At 41.4% G+C, this 13,452-nt stretch overlaps 1 protein-coding gene across 1 annotated transcript in view; it reads left to right on the top strand.

The window, feature by feature from the left end:
- Nucleotides 1-13,452, top strand: part of LOC146784215 (uncharacterized) — a 205,315-nt gene that overhangs the window by 145,179 nt on the left and 46,684 nt on the right. Inside the window, exons 10-11 of the mRNA XM_085634359.1 lie at nt 2,040-2,179; nt 13,045-13,168. Of these exons, the coding sequence (XP_085490485.1) occupies nt 2,040-2,179; nt 13,045-13,168 (264 nt within the window). The remainder of the gene's footprint in view (nt 1-2,039; nt 2,180-13,044; nt 13,169-13,452) is intronic.

The following is a 13,452-nucleotide window of genomic DNA, read 5'->3' as shown; positions in this document are numbered from 1 at the left end:
CTCCCCGTCGAGAAGAGGCTCACCTTTAAACTCCTCACCCATGCCTACAAATCCCTCAACAACATCGGACCCAAATACCTCAACGACAGAGTATGTTTCCACGTACCCAAGAGGAACCTCTGCTCCGCCGACCTCGCCCTGGCAGAGGTCCCCCACATCCGCAGAAACAGAACCGGCGGGAGAGCTTTCTCCTACATCGCAGTCAAAACCTGGAACAAGCTCCCGGTCAACATCAGACGCTCCCCAACCCTTCACACGTTCAGGAAGGACCTCAAGACCTGCCTCTTTGACTGACCTGGATCTGCTCCCCTGCCCCCCCCCCCCAGCGCCTTGAGACCCTCACGGGTGAATAGCGCCCTCTATAAACCACTGATTGATTGATTGAGCGGTGGGATGAGGTGGTGTGCCCACGGTCTCAATTGGTCGATCATAGAGGCCTTGGTCCTTAGATTAAATACAGAACCCAGAACACAAAAAATATACAGTTCATACACTAATAATGTTACAGATTATCCACGTTATTCCAAAGCACGGAGAGCCCAGTAAAACCTGCAATGGGTGCGGTGAGCAGCACTGCACTGCAGAGCTGCGGTCGGACCGAGCGGCATGATTCTGGGCAAATAGCTTAATCTCTCCGTGCTTATTAAATAATGAATGTGTCCTCCTTAACTGGTGACCTTTGGGTCCGGTTCGTGCTATATAAAACTACAAAAAAAAGTCTGACCTGCAATAGCCAGATGGGAGGAAGGAAGAGAGGCCATCACACGCTGTACTGTGTGATGGCCGACCAAATTGCTCTCTGAGTGAAATCGCCAGAAAGAGACCTAAGCACACAGTAATGCACCAATAAGAAACGAGCTTTTCTGAATGCTGCAGCTAATAGCCAATCGCAATCGGTGGATTTGCCAAAGCCACACAGGGAGATACAACAGGTCATTGCTGATGCTCGACCTAAAAACATGACTCCGTTGTCTAGTCAGTTCTCTAATCCTGAAACAGAAACCTCCATGCCGTCTGCCGTTACATTTTGCCAGCGTCCCTGCTTTCTGATCCTAATAGGACTTTTTTTCTTCCATTGTCACTAATGAAAACTTCAGATATAAAATTAGAATGCGGACAGCCTAACTCAATTCCTGAAGCATAATGATTACATCACTCTCTCATTCAGCCAGTCACAATGAGTTCCTATACAACTCACATCGCCAGAAAGAAATGGGACAAGAATACCCACATACAAGTTAGTTAGCTTTTTTTATGCACAACAGACCGAATTCTCCACAGCCAATAGTGCAGAAGATTACTTACATGTTTTCGGCATACTAATAAGTCAGCCCTAGAACCTAGTAAACAGTGTATTTTTGGTGCTGATGCTTCAGGAGTCATATTCATGCCTTAAGGTACTTAAGAAATAGCACCCTCTGACTTTCAGTGCTAACACTTCAAGTCTGCGTTACTAGGAGTAATAAGTTGCTAGCTTTTAGTATTCATGCTTTAGCTCACATTTTGATGCACGTCTCTCTAGTGTTGCAAGTTTTGACAAGTTATCTCCCTGTGCCTCCCACTGCATATAAAAGCAAAGTGCTTAGACATTGTGTTAAGAGCTGCATGTGAATACGATACAGGAGATGTTCTTATCAGTGTAATCGGACCATGTGTGTGCAGGGACCCCGATGCTGTTCCATCTGCCCCTGCGTCCCTAGACAGGATGTTGCCTGCACACAGGCAGTCAGGTTTCCAGGATGCATTTAGGGAGAGTTATAGGGAGGAAAACAACTCCGCTCCAGAGGGAGCTAGAACAGTACTAATGCAGCAACAATGTGTGTTTATCAGTTAACACTGAAAGTACAATTTTCTTTTCGGTGGGGTTTTACCAATTTTTTCTGTGAACCTTGAAATCCTGTAACCCTAGGTTAGCTGGGCACTTGTGCCAAGTTAATAGGCTGTTTTGGTGTGGCACACCACTATAGTGTCACATTAATAATGGATGGTGAGCCAGTATGAAACCTGTATTGTGAAAGTCTAATATCTGTATATCGAAGGGGTCACAGGACAACACTCCCAACAGGAAAACGGTGAAGATAACCCGTACCTTCATGCTGGATGGGAAGGAGGTGAGCGTCACCACCTCAAGAATCGTGAGCGCTGATGGTCAGAGGAATGAGAAATGGCGTTCAGCCAGGTGAGATGGGTGGAGAACCCGATATCCTTTTGCATTTTGTGTATGTTTAAGGCAGAAGCATAGGAGGGGACTAGGGTAGGATGTCCTTCTCATTGGGGGTTCTCACTGCCTTCCCTTAGTACATCTCTTATGTTTATTAGGACAGGTAATTGTCACCTCCCTTAGTGGAGGGGTAGGAAAAAGGGAACAAGAACAGAAGGGAGGGCAGATGATACTGATCAAAATAAAGGTTAAAGTAGCAAGTCATGAATGCTTTCAAATTGTTCTCATTGTCCACTTTGGTGTTTAAAGTCTCGCTCTGTGTGACCCTTTTTTCACTTTATTTATTTCAAGTGTCACTCTGTAGTGAGGTGTTTCACGTCTCACTCTGTTCGTGTCTCACTCTTGTTTAGTTAGATATTTCAAATTGTACTGTTTCAAATCCTCCTCTTTGAACATGGATGTTACACTTCTGTTTCTTAACTCATTGTATGGCTCACTATTTGCACTTAGTTTCCCATTCTCACTCTTTCTCCTTGTTCTGCAGAGCTCACTTGACACTATCTCCACAATGTTTAAATTTTCTTGCACTTTCATATTTCACTTTTCAGTCAGTGTAGTATATTTAATTTCTTGTTTCTCACACCATCACCTTTTTCATTTCTTTCTTAGATGGTGCACATCTCATTCTTTGTGCCTTGACATTTCATGACTCAGTCTTTGCATTTAGATGTTGCACTTCCCACTAATTACCATAACTTTTACTCTTTGCACTCTGTATAGCCACTTTCCACTTATTGCACTCCGACATTTCAGTTCTCACTTGTAGCTTTCAGTCCCTTCTCACTGTTTCCACATTGATGTTTCACATATCTTTCTGACGTGGGAACCTCCACACCCCCGCCCCAAGATCCAGACAGAGGTGAGGGCCTTCCTGGCCTCTCTAGGTACTACAGATTTGTCAAGTGGTATGGCACCATTGTTGCTCCCTTGACAGAGCCAACTTCTGAGAAGCAGACTAGACATATTCTTTTAACACTAGATGTGAGGACTTGTTTGGCAACCATTATAAATTGTTTAAAAGGTGAATCAAGTCAGCTATCTGGTCGGTTCTTAAAGTTCAAGAAAGAAGCAACAGCAATCCATAAGGATCATGATTTATCTTAAAAGTAAGACAAGCATACCTGCATATTTAAGCGTGTATGAGGCACTTTCTCATATCAACAGGAAGCATATTTTAACCACTGTGGGGCAGTTATGATGGGACCAACAAGGAGGTATAATGAAGAGAGTCCAAAAGTGATTTGGTGATGATATAGGCTTGGTCCATAAAGTCCAATAAAGCACAATGCACTTTTTTGCATCCAGCACCTTGAACCATGGGGACGTATGATGGATACCAGCTTAGCTCGCTGGATTAATGGTACATGCTGCACTTTATCTGCATGGAGAACTTTGATCCTTGGGGACGTATGCAGACTGAACAATGATAATGATCAGGATGATGAGAGGACATTGTGGATCAAGATGGTTTAGTCTATAAGGGTCGACAGTGGACCGGTCTAATGGACACCATTTTGACCTGCTGGAACAATGGAGTATGATTCAATTTTCTTTGCATGGAGCACTTTAGAACATGGGCCTGCATTGCTTTATTATGGATAATGATTAGGTGACGTGAAGGTTAATGTAGACAGTGGACAGTGCTGTTGGTGCAGAAAACGATCGGTTATAGTTTAAATTTTAAGTTTTATTTGTGTAGTTAATTAAAACCATTGCAATACATTTTGTCCTCTACTACGAATACATGTTTTGCATTTATAGAAAAGTAAAATTAGTCCTACATTTTTCTTAAAAATTACCAAAAATGGCTGTGTAAAAATTATCACAAGGTTTTGAAAGCATAATACAGAATGCCGTGGAGATCACTAAAACGGAAATGCATAGAGAACTGGAAAGTATTTTAAAATGCTCTCACAGTGGTGGTCCTAATGCTTCCCAAGGTCTATAGCCTTGATCTTTTCCTCCACTCTCCTGAGGAACTTTACTAGGGCACAGTTGATTGTCAGGTCCATTGAATGAAAGCACGCAACCGCTGCTTCCCTGCACGTTCTTATCTGTCTTCTGAGGAACTCTTTACGAAGTTTTATCTGCCGATCCCGTAAGGAAGTATGGCAGAGGCATATCACATGAATTATATCTTCAAGAGCTTCGCCACAGAGTCGGCATTGATCTCCATATTCTCTTCTTTGCCACAGTGGGTAAAACTCCAGTATTAGCGTAACTCCTAGCCTAATTTGAGGAATTTTTCCTTTGCCTAAATGCTGACGTTGTTGTTAAGTAACCTTGAGGGGATAGCTTTTTGTAATTGCATAGTGTTATCCAGCCATGCCTCCTTTTTGCCAGAGCCGTCTTGTCCTCTGATAGAGATAGAACTTTGGTGTTTATTTTTATAATTTGTTTCAGCACATCTTTGCTCAGATTCTAATCCCAAATGACTAAGATCCAAGATCTCAAGTAATCTTTGTAAGTATGCCCTCATGGGTTAACTTTCTCTTCCCTGTATTTCCAGCCAGATGTGATGACCTAACAAGCCCTCTTTTGCATGTCTGAAACTTTGGCAGCAGTTCGCAAATGTTGCATGTCTGCCCAGAGTTTGTTTAACCAAGTCGCATTCTAATTTTATTTGCGCTGGTGACAGGTACGTTGGAAGATAGAAAATTGCTTTATATATTTTAGAGACTATGAGGTCTAGTGGCCTACTATACCGGCCTCTCAGAGCTTAGCTTCCATAGGTTAATGTAGGTCGAATTTTGGCTTGGGCCACCTGCAATATTGGACTAAAAGACGAGGCTTTTATTTTCTTACGAGCTATTGCTAAGACAGCTCCAAGCGCCTGCCCTTTTCTCCTAATTTCTTTGATTTGAGCTGCTAACCTCCCTTTTGGGGAGAACAGTACTTACAGGTACTTGTATATGTCTGTTTTATCCACTTTTTCTGCAGCCAATCGCCAGTTGTGTGTTCCCAATTTTTCCTTCTGCAACATGAAGGTTTTAGTTTTGGTCAAATTGATTACTAACCCGTTTTTGTTTGAGTATTCTACAGTTGCATCCAGGAGTCGCTGCAATCCAACTATTGTCATGCTTATCAGAATTAAATTATCTGCATAGAGAAGATTTGATGTCATAAGGCCATCTAGTTTTGGAGCGTGATGGTTCGCTGTGTTTAACAGAGGTAGGAGATCGGCGAGAAACAAGTTAAAAAGTGTTAGGGCAAGGACGCATCCTTGTTTTAAGCCATCTACTGTTGTTATTTGCCTAGACAGTCGAGATCCTTTTCCGAGATTTATCCTTATCCACGTGTCAGTGTGCAGCATTTGCAGAGCTTTTAGAAGACCATCTGGTATTTTCCAGGCTGCCAATTTTTGCTATAGGATGTTTTGACTCACCTTGTCAAAAGGTGTTTTATAATTAGGGCTCCCGGTTTTATGGTATTTATTTTTTTAACATTTCCGTCTGTATTTATCCATGTTTATGTTTTGGTAATTTTATCAGTATTTATTATTTATCCACATTTATTTTTGTCACAAGCAAAAGAAGACGTTGCAGCTAGTATTTTTTCACATGAATAAATAGACATGCACACTTGCACTTGGAAGTTACAGGTTGTTGTAACAATGTTTTTAATTGGAACCCATTTTATTTTATTTTTTTTGCAGAGTTTTATATAGCGCGAACTTGACCCAGATCCAATCGGGTATCAGAGCGCTTTACATAGCATACGTTACATGAGGACACACATTCATTTTTTGTTAGGCACGGGGAGATTACGTGATTTGCCCAGAATCACAGGATGTTCAGCATCATTACCGAGACTCGAACCCAGTTCCCCAGGTCCGGGGTCGAGCGCCCTAGCCGTTAGGCCAACTCCTCTCCCCATGATAGGTGCACTTTACATATTGGAAACAAATGTCTTGCCTATCCTCTAAGAAAAGATGCATGAATTAGTGTTATTGATTAGGTCTCGTTTGCGCAGCTGTCTGGCAAAAAGTCAAAGCATTACTCCCTCCTTTACTTGCATTCTATCAGCCATCACAGAGTGTCTGCTTGAAGACATAAACATTCAGAGAGTCTTTTCCGCGGCCCAGACTTTGGGAGGTCCTCTCTCCAACCATTAGAACGCAGACTACTTGCTGAAGACCCAAACATGAACAAATGTGTCCTCATGTAACATAACTGGTCCTATGTGAAGCGCTCTGATACCCGATACTTTCGGGTCAAGTTTACGCTATATAAAACTCCGTAAAATAAAAATAAACCTTTTGGGGTTACCTGTTTGATTGATTTTGAAGCTTGTCTTTGTGAAAGGGCTGCTGCTGTCTGTAGACGAGTTTTTGCGTGAACACCGCAATGAGGGGCATTTTCACCAAATTAATATGGGTCACCTTCAAGATATGCAGGAAACTGGATGTGAACACTGGTGCAGCAAGAGATACCAAAATGCAAAAGTCATTGGACTGCAGCTATCCGTAGTGGGCCTTTTAATGAGACAGAACTAGCCCTTTTCAACAGGGTTTCTATGATTCTAATGGTCTGCACAGTCACTTCATGGTAGAGAGCAGATACTTTGTGCATACATGCTGCTTACGACATATATTTTTAAAGGGCCATTTGCGTTTCCTAAATGTTTTACATTGTAATTTTGGTTTGCCTAAAAAATGAAGCACTGAATATTGAAACCTGTTGTTCTGTCTGCAGACACGGAGCTCCCCACTTGCACTTGTTCACTCCTCTTCAGAGTGGCAGTTTGACTGCAGCGGTTTCAATATTTCTTTCTGCAGCCCTTGTGTGCCTCAGACATGGATTTTCCAGAGGAGCACAGAGGCAGCAGGAGCATTTAGTTTGTCAGTATTTTTCCGTTTTAATATATAAATACAATCAAAGAAAAAAAAGTTTTCTGTCTGCATTTATATGTAAAAATCAGTTTAAACGGAAAACCGGGAGCCTTATTTATAATCTATGAAGCATGGGTGTACAGGTTGTTTATATTTTATAAACAACACTAACAAATTCCTTTTTCACCTATAGTATTAACTAATCATAAGGGATTTTGTTTACAAAACTGTAGTAAAAAGGGCTAACCTATGGTCTGGAAACCACAGGTCTGTGAGTTCCAAAAAAGGGACCAATTCTATGTGTTATGATGAAAACAAGAAAAGCAAGTGAACATAAAATGACAGTATTTCTAAATAATAACGTAGAAAAAAAGCCATTTATCACATAAAGGAGTTGATTGTGTAAATGTATATGTAAATATTTTATTCTTTAACAACAATTAAAATTCCTTATTACACTAAAAAAATTAATACAAAATCACAATTGCATTCTTCAAAGATAGATTACAGAAAGTGCTAGTGCATATATTTAAAAATCTTATACGTAAAATAACTATTGCACAGAACCCTGTATATGAATTATCATATCCTTCACATTGCAATAAAAACAATAACAATCAATTGTCACAAATTATATAAAAAACATAACAATTAAAAACTGTTGTTCATAAAAAAAAACTCTTTTGGAGCTATCTATATCAAAAACTGTTGACGTGGCGTTTTGGTGAAAAATAAAGTTCTCATCACCTTCTTCAGGACAATGTTAAGTGTTCAAAAGTTATCACTGTTTTAGATCGTATAAACCTTTCTTGGATGCAACAGGAAAAAGTATGTCATCCGTTTCTTATTCAAGCCAGTACATCAATGTCCTCGGATTGTATGCGAAGGCCTCTATCACGTACAAGTCCCAACTTGATACCAAGTTAAAACCAGTTAATTGATAAAATTGGATAAAAGCATTTTGAGGGTGACCCGCATGGTCCAGATATCTTCTCCATTCAAGATTCTAACCCAGTCATTATTTACTAGTTGGGTACTAAATTTACAACACCTTTGGATAGGATACTGCCCCAACCAACATTTTTTACTGGTGTGAATATGCAAAGGATGGCATACTTTTTCCCATTCCGTTCAAGAAAGGTTTATCCGATCTAAAACAGTGATAACAGGTGAAAAGGGAATTTGTTAGCCTTGTTTGTACATATACCCTGTCCCTTTGTTGTCTGAACTAAGGTAACTCCATTGTGTTTTGTTTATATTTTTTCTTAATAACACATTTTATTGAGTTTAATGATACATATCGGGCGGTGCCCAGAGCTTATGTTACAGAAACAGGCTGAATGAGGTAGTACCACTTATATCCATACAACAAGTTAGCCTGTGAACGTACAGGCCCAATAACTAAAACTTGGCACAGGTTACTACATGTTTCACTGTAAGTAGTGTGTCTAGATGTGTGTGAAGATGACAGAATGGCTCAACGTATCCGTATGTGGTCCAGTTAGATGTGATTGCCAGATTTATATAGGGTCTGATGGCGGAAGGGAGGGCAAGTCAATGCCACGATATGTCGCCCAACAGGACCATATTTTCCTATGTTTCTGTGGGCCGCCACTCGCCCGATACACCGCGACTTCAGCCCCCAAGCATCTGTCCATGGCCGCCCTCCACCCACCCATTATTGGCGGGGAGGCCCCTTCCACGCCTGGGCAATGTCCCGCTTGGCAAGTGTGAGGCCCAAAAACAGCAAGTATTGTTTGTACTCAGTACTGTGGAGTAAACAAAACGTAGATTCAAATGGGAGACTCCAGGATAAGATCCGACCCAGGCATGACGATATTTTGTGCCAAAACGTTTGCAGTGCCAAACAGTTACAGACCGTGTGGAAGAAGCTCCCCTCAGATTCGCCACATCTGAGGCACGTAAGGGACTGGATGACACCCATCCTCCAGAGGCGGGAGCGGGTGAAGCAAGCTCGGTGGAGATAGTTTTGTTTATATTTTATTGCATAATCATTTAGTAACGTCATTGCCATGATGTTTTTTATAGACCCTGTTTCTTTGATAAAACCTGTCTGGTTCGGTGGTATAATATGGTGTTCCCCTGCGCAGAGCTGTAGCTCTTCCATAACTAGACCAGCAAAATATTTTGCTTTGTTATCAATTAATGCTATGAGGTGGTGATTGTCAGGTTTGTTTTTGTCTCCCCCCTTAAAGATGGGCGAGATCACTGAGCCGTTCCATGACGTGGGACTCTGCTGCTGGACAGAATGGAATTGTAAAGTGGTCCTAGCTTTTTTGCCCAGTATGTTTTTTCTGCTTTGAAGATTGCAGGTGCAATCCCATTTGGGCCCGGTGCTCCCCCTCATCAGCCTTCTGAAATCTGCCTCTGTATGTTGTGTATATTGATTGCTAATGGAGTACAGCTCGCCATCCTGAATTTTGATCTATGTCTGCAGACATTTCATATAGTGTATGTTGGGAAGGTTGGTTTGGAATTTGTTCCTGTTATTTCAGTAGTATGCGCTCCTTTCTGTTTATGTGCGTTGAACCCCTTATTTGAAAGTCGGTAGTTAAATAGCTGGCTCAGGTGGTTTCTGAGATGTCAGAGACTGTGCTTGCTGCAGCAGTTTGTTGATACCATATATTGTTTGCCAAAAATTTGCTGAATTTTTTCTTTTGGCATCGTATAATAGTTTAGCCTAGAAGGATTCTTTTTTAGTTTTCAGGATCTCCCATTTCAGTTTTTTAAAATATTTTTTTGCTTTCCTTAATTCATACCAGAGGGTCAAGTAGCATTGGGCTTTCCTCAGTTGTTTCCACGGTTGATTTACCTGTCTTGTTTTTGCCCTAATGAAGTGATTTCTCTTCAGCTTCCCCTGAGAGTTAGTGCTGATTCCTGGGCTTTTTTGCTGATCCACTACCGTAGTTGCATAGAGTGCTGCATATTCGACTGTGAATGCCTCCCATCTTGTTACTGGATCGGGCATCTCATCTATAGTGTGAAATAGTTCCATAGCAATCTGCACGAGGGATGGCAGGGAGTTTGTCGTCCATTTTATTCTCTTGTTTTGGATTGTGTATTTGACTATCTCCTGGTCTTTTGACTGTTCTTGCTCTAGTGGTGTAATTAATGAGACTACATCCTGAGGGCGATGGTCGCTGTCGATCTCCCAAGGTGTACGAAAATACTCGTTGCATTAAGGATATGTTCATCAAAGTATAGTCAATCAAGTTTGCTCCAGTTGTACAGTGGTATGAGAGTCCCGGCGGTTGGTCTCCAGCAAAGCGGCTGTTAAGAACCCTGAGCCCAAGATGTTCAAGGTTACCTATTAACAGCTGTCTTTTTTGTCAATATTATGATTTTTGGGGAAATTCTTGGTGCTGTACTCTCCATGCTAGGTTTTGTGCAATTAGGACTTCATTTGGTAAGGATGCCCCATCAGATTCGTATTAAAATCTCCCGATACTATGAAAGAGCTGATTCCTCATTCGACTTTCAGGTTCATAAGTTCTTCTATCAGGGCATTAGAGAGTTCTGATCTAGCCGTCTTGCAAGGATGGATGTATATGTTCACGACTGCTGTGGTGAACATTTGATTTTTTACAGCTACTTCCACGATTTGTAGGCCCTTATGCATGTTGTCTAGCTCTTTGCCCTCCATGTGGATCGACGTTAATAAATAAATTGCTAGCCCCCCTTTTAGATCGCCATATTTTGACCACATGGAACTAGCGTAGATTTGTATAGAATAGGAGTAGCCTAATTTGTTGGCTATGCCATTTATATTTCAGAAAATGATGGGACAGTTAGCTAGTTGCCTTTTCCCTTTTAACTATAATACTGTTTTAAGATATTTGGGAGGCATATTTGCTAAAAAGGGTATTAGGGGGCAGGGTACAGGTCACATTGAGATGATAAGACTAGGCAACATAACAACATTTTAGCTTCTAGGTGAGACGAATACACATATACGCCTACCTAAATTCTATTTTGGTGCCACCATTTTAATTCTGTTTTTTAATTTGCTTGCATGCTGAGATGTAATGATTTTAATAAATCAGATATCAATACAATTTCAAATACAACCAAAAAAAAACAGCCCAGACAGGTGATCTGAACGGAGGCATGCAAGAACACTTTTGACACGCTGAAGAAGGGCATGTGCACGGCACCAGTGCTCGGTGCCCTTGATTTCTCCCAAGTGTCCATTGTACAGACAGACGCCTCAGAGCAATGCATAGGGGCCATGCTCTCTCAGCTAAAAGAAGAGGGCCTAGATCAACCAGTAGCCTTTGTCAGCAGGAGGTTACTTACCAGGGAACAGTGGTGGAGTGCAACAGAAAGTGAAGCATTTGCAGTGTTCTGAGCACTGAAGCAGTTGAGACCATATCTGTTTGGGGCTCACTGCTAGGTTCAGACAGACCACAAACCCCTGAGATGGCTAATGCAGATGAGGGGTGAGAATCCCAAAATGTTGAGGTGGTCAATCTTCCTTTAGGTAATGTACTTTATTGTGGCGGATCGTCCTGAAACTCACCACACCAGTCCTGACGGTCTTTCTATGTCCTTCCACTTAAGCGATGAGAACTCTCTGCTTTCAGCTTGGGGGGCACACATGTTGGACCTGAAATGGTTTTTCCCCAACGTTTTACCTTCAATACTCCTGTCTTTGCTGACCCTTTTTTTCTGGCCTTAGGACTCTGCGCTCTTCACCAGTGCTAATCAGTGCTAAAGTGCTTGCATTTTCTCCCTTAAACATGATAGAATTGGCTTACACCCTATTGGCACATTTTAATTACTTGTACGTCCCTGGTAAAGTGGTACTACATGTACTTAGGGCCTGTAAATTAACTGCTACTTGTGGGCCTGCAGAACTGTTTGAGCCACTCACTTCAGTAGACTTTTAAAACATGTCTCAGGCCTGCCATTACAGCCTCTGTGTGCAGTTTTAAATTGTCATTTCGACCACCTGGCAAAATAAACTTTTTGGTAGGCATATACCTTCTTTTTTAATACATATAATTTACCCTTAGGGTAGGTCCTAAACAGCCCAGAGGGCAGAGTGTAGTGTATTTAAAAAGTTGGACATGTTCTTTTAACTTTTACATGTCCTGGTAGTGAAAAACTCTTACATTTGTTTTTCACTACTGGTAAGTCCTACTTCTCCCATAGGATAACATTGGGTTTCCCTATTACATTTAAAAAGTGATAACATACAATTTTGGGCAGTTCAAAATGTAGAGTTTGGTCTTTAAAGATTTGTAATTTAAAACTCTCTTTAATGGTAAAGTTGAATTTTAAGTAACAGTTCTGAAAATGCCACTTGTGGATAATTGGAATTTTCTTATCCCAACCGTTTTGTGCATGCTGGATAGAATTCTTCTTGTGTTGTATTTTCATTTTATTACTGTCTGTGTGCTGCATAAATACTTTACACATCGCCTCTAAGTTTAGCCTGACAGCTTTCATGCCAAGCTAAACGAGTGTTAAGCCCCAGTTAATTTGGTGTTTGCTTGTATTTCACCATGACAAGAATTGTGGCTGCTGCTTGAGTAGGGTTTCACCCTCCCCCCCCCCCTCAATTAGTCACAAAATTTGCTACACTATCTCTCGCTCGTTGTACTTCCAAACTTTAGATGCCTCGATTTGCAGTTTATTTGAGTTTTCATTCAATCTATTCTGGTTTTGGACACCTGATTCATTGTCTTCTGACCCTTATCATATCAATTTTCGCACAGTGTTTCACTTCTTATTCTTTGCACTTTTCCACTTCTCACTCTTGTTACTCTGATATTTTGTGCCTTAATCATTACACTTTTTCCCTTTTCATTCTTATGTTTCACAGTTCACTTGCTTGACTTTGTTCCTGTCACTGACAGTTTAAGAAGTGTTTTAAACAATTTATACAAAACACAATACAATCTTAAACAGTTAGATAGAAGCCATGTTTTAATTCCAATTTGAGCCTTTTAACTTTGTTGTTTCACAGGCGCCTGGAGCTGCGCGAGCTCCGCTTCCTGCAGAAGGAGGAGCAGAGAGCGCAGGCGCAGCTGAGGCAGAAGCTGCACCACCAGAGGGAGATGATGTTCCGTCATACTGAGCAGCAGATAACTGTAAGTGAGGTGGCTACCACTAGTGCAGCAGGTGGAGGAGCACCAGGGCCTAATAGACTGAGGAGCTAACTGCGTCCAAATTATAGCTGTTGTTTACTATCCAACAACGGGCCAGTTTTACTTGTTGGCATCAGGTCCATGGTACCCTCGCTACCCCCCCTGGGCTGTGGAATAAGGTATGAGTCGGGCTGGGAGAATGAAAGACTTAAGGAGTGAATGAGAATAACTAAGTCTGAAGCAGAGTAAGGCTGTGAATAAGACACTGAGGGCCAGAATCTGGGTTG

Source organism: Triturus cristatus, chromosome 11, assembly GCF_964204655.1.
Source record: "Triturus cristatus chromosome 11, aTriCri1.1, whole genome shotgun sequence".
NCBI lineage: Eukaryota > Metazoa > Chordata > Amphibia > Caudata > Salamandridae > Triturus > Triturus cristatus.
This window is presented reverse-complemented; position numbering and strand designations above follow the sequence as displayed.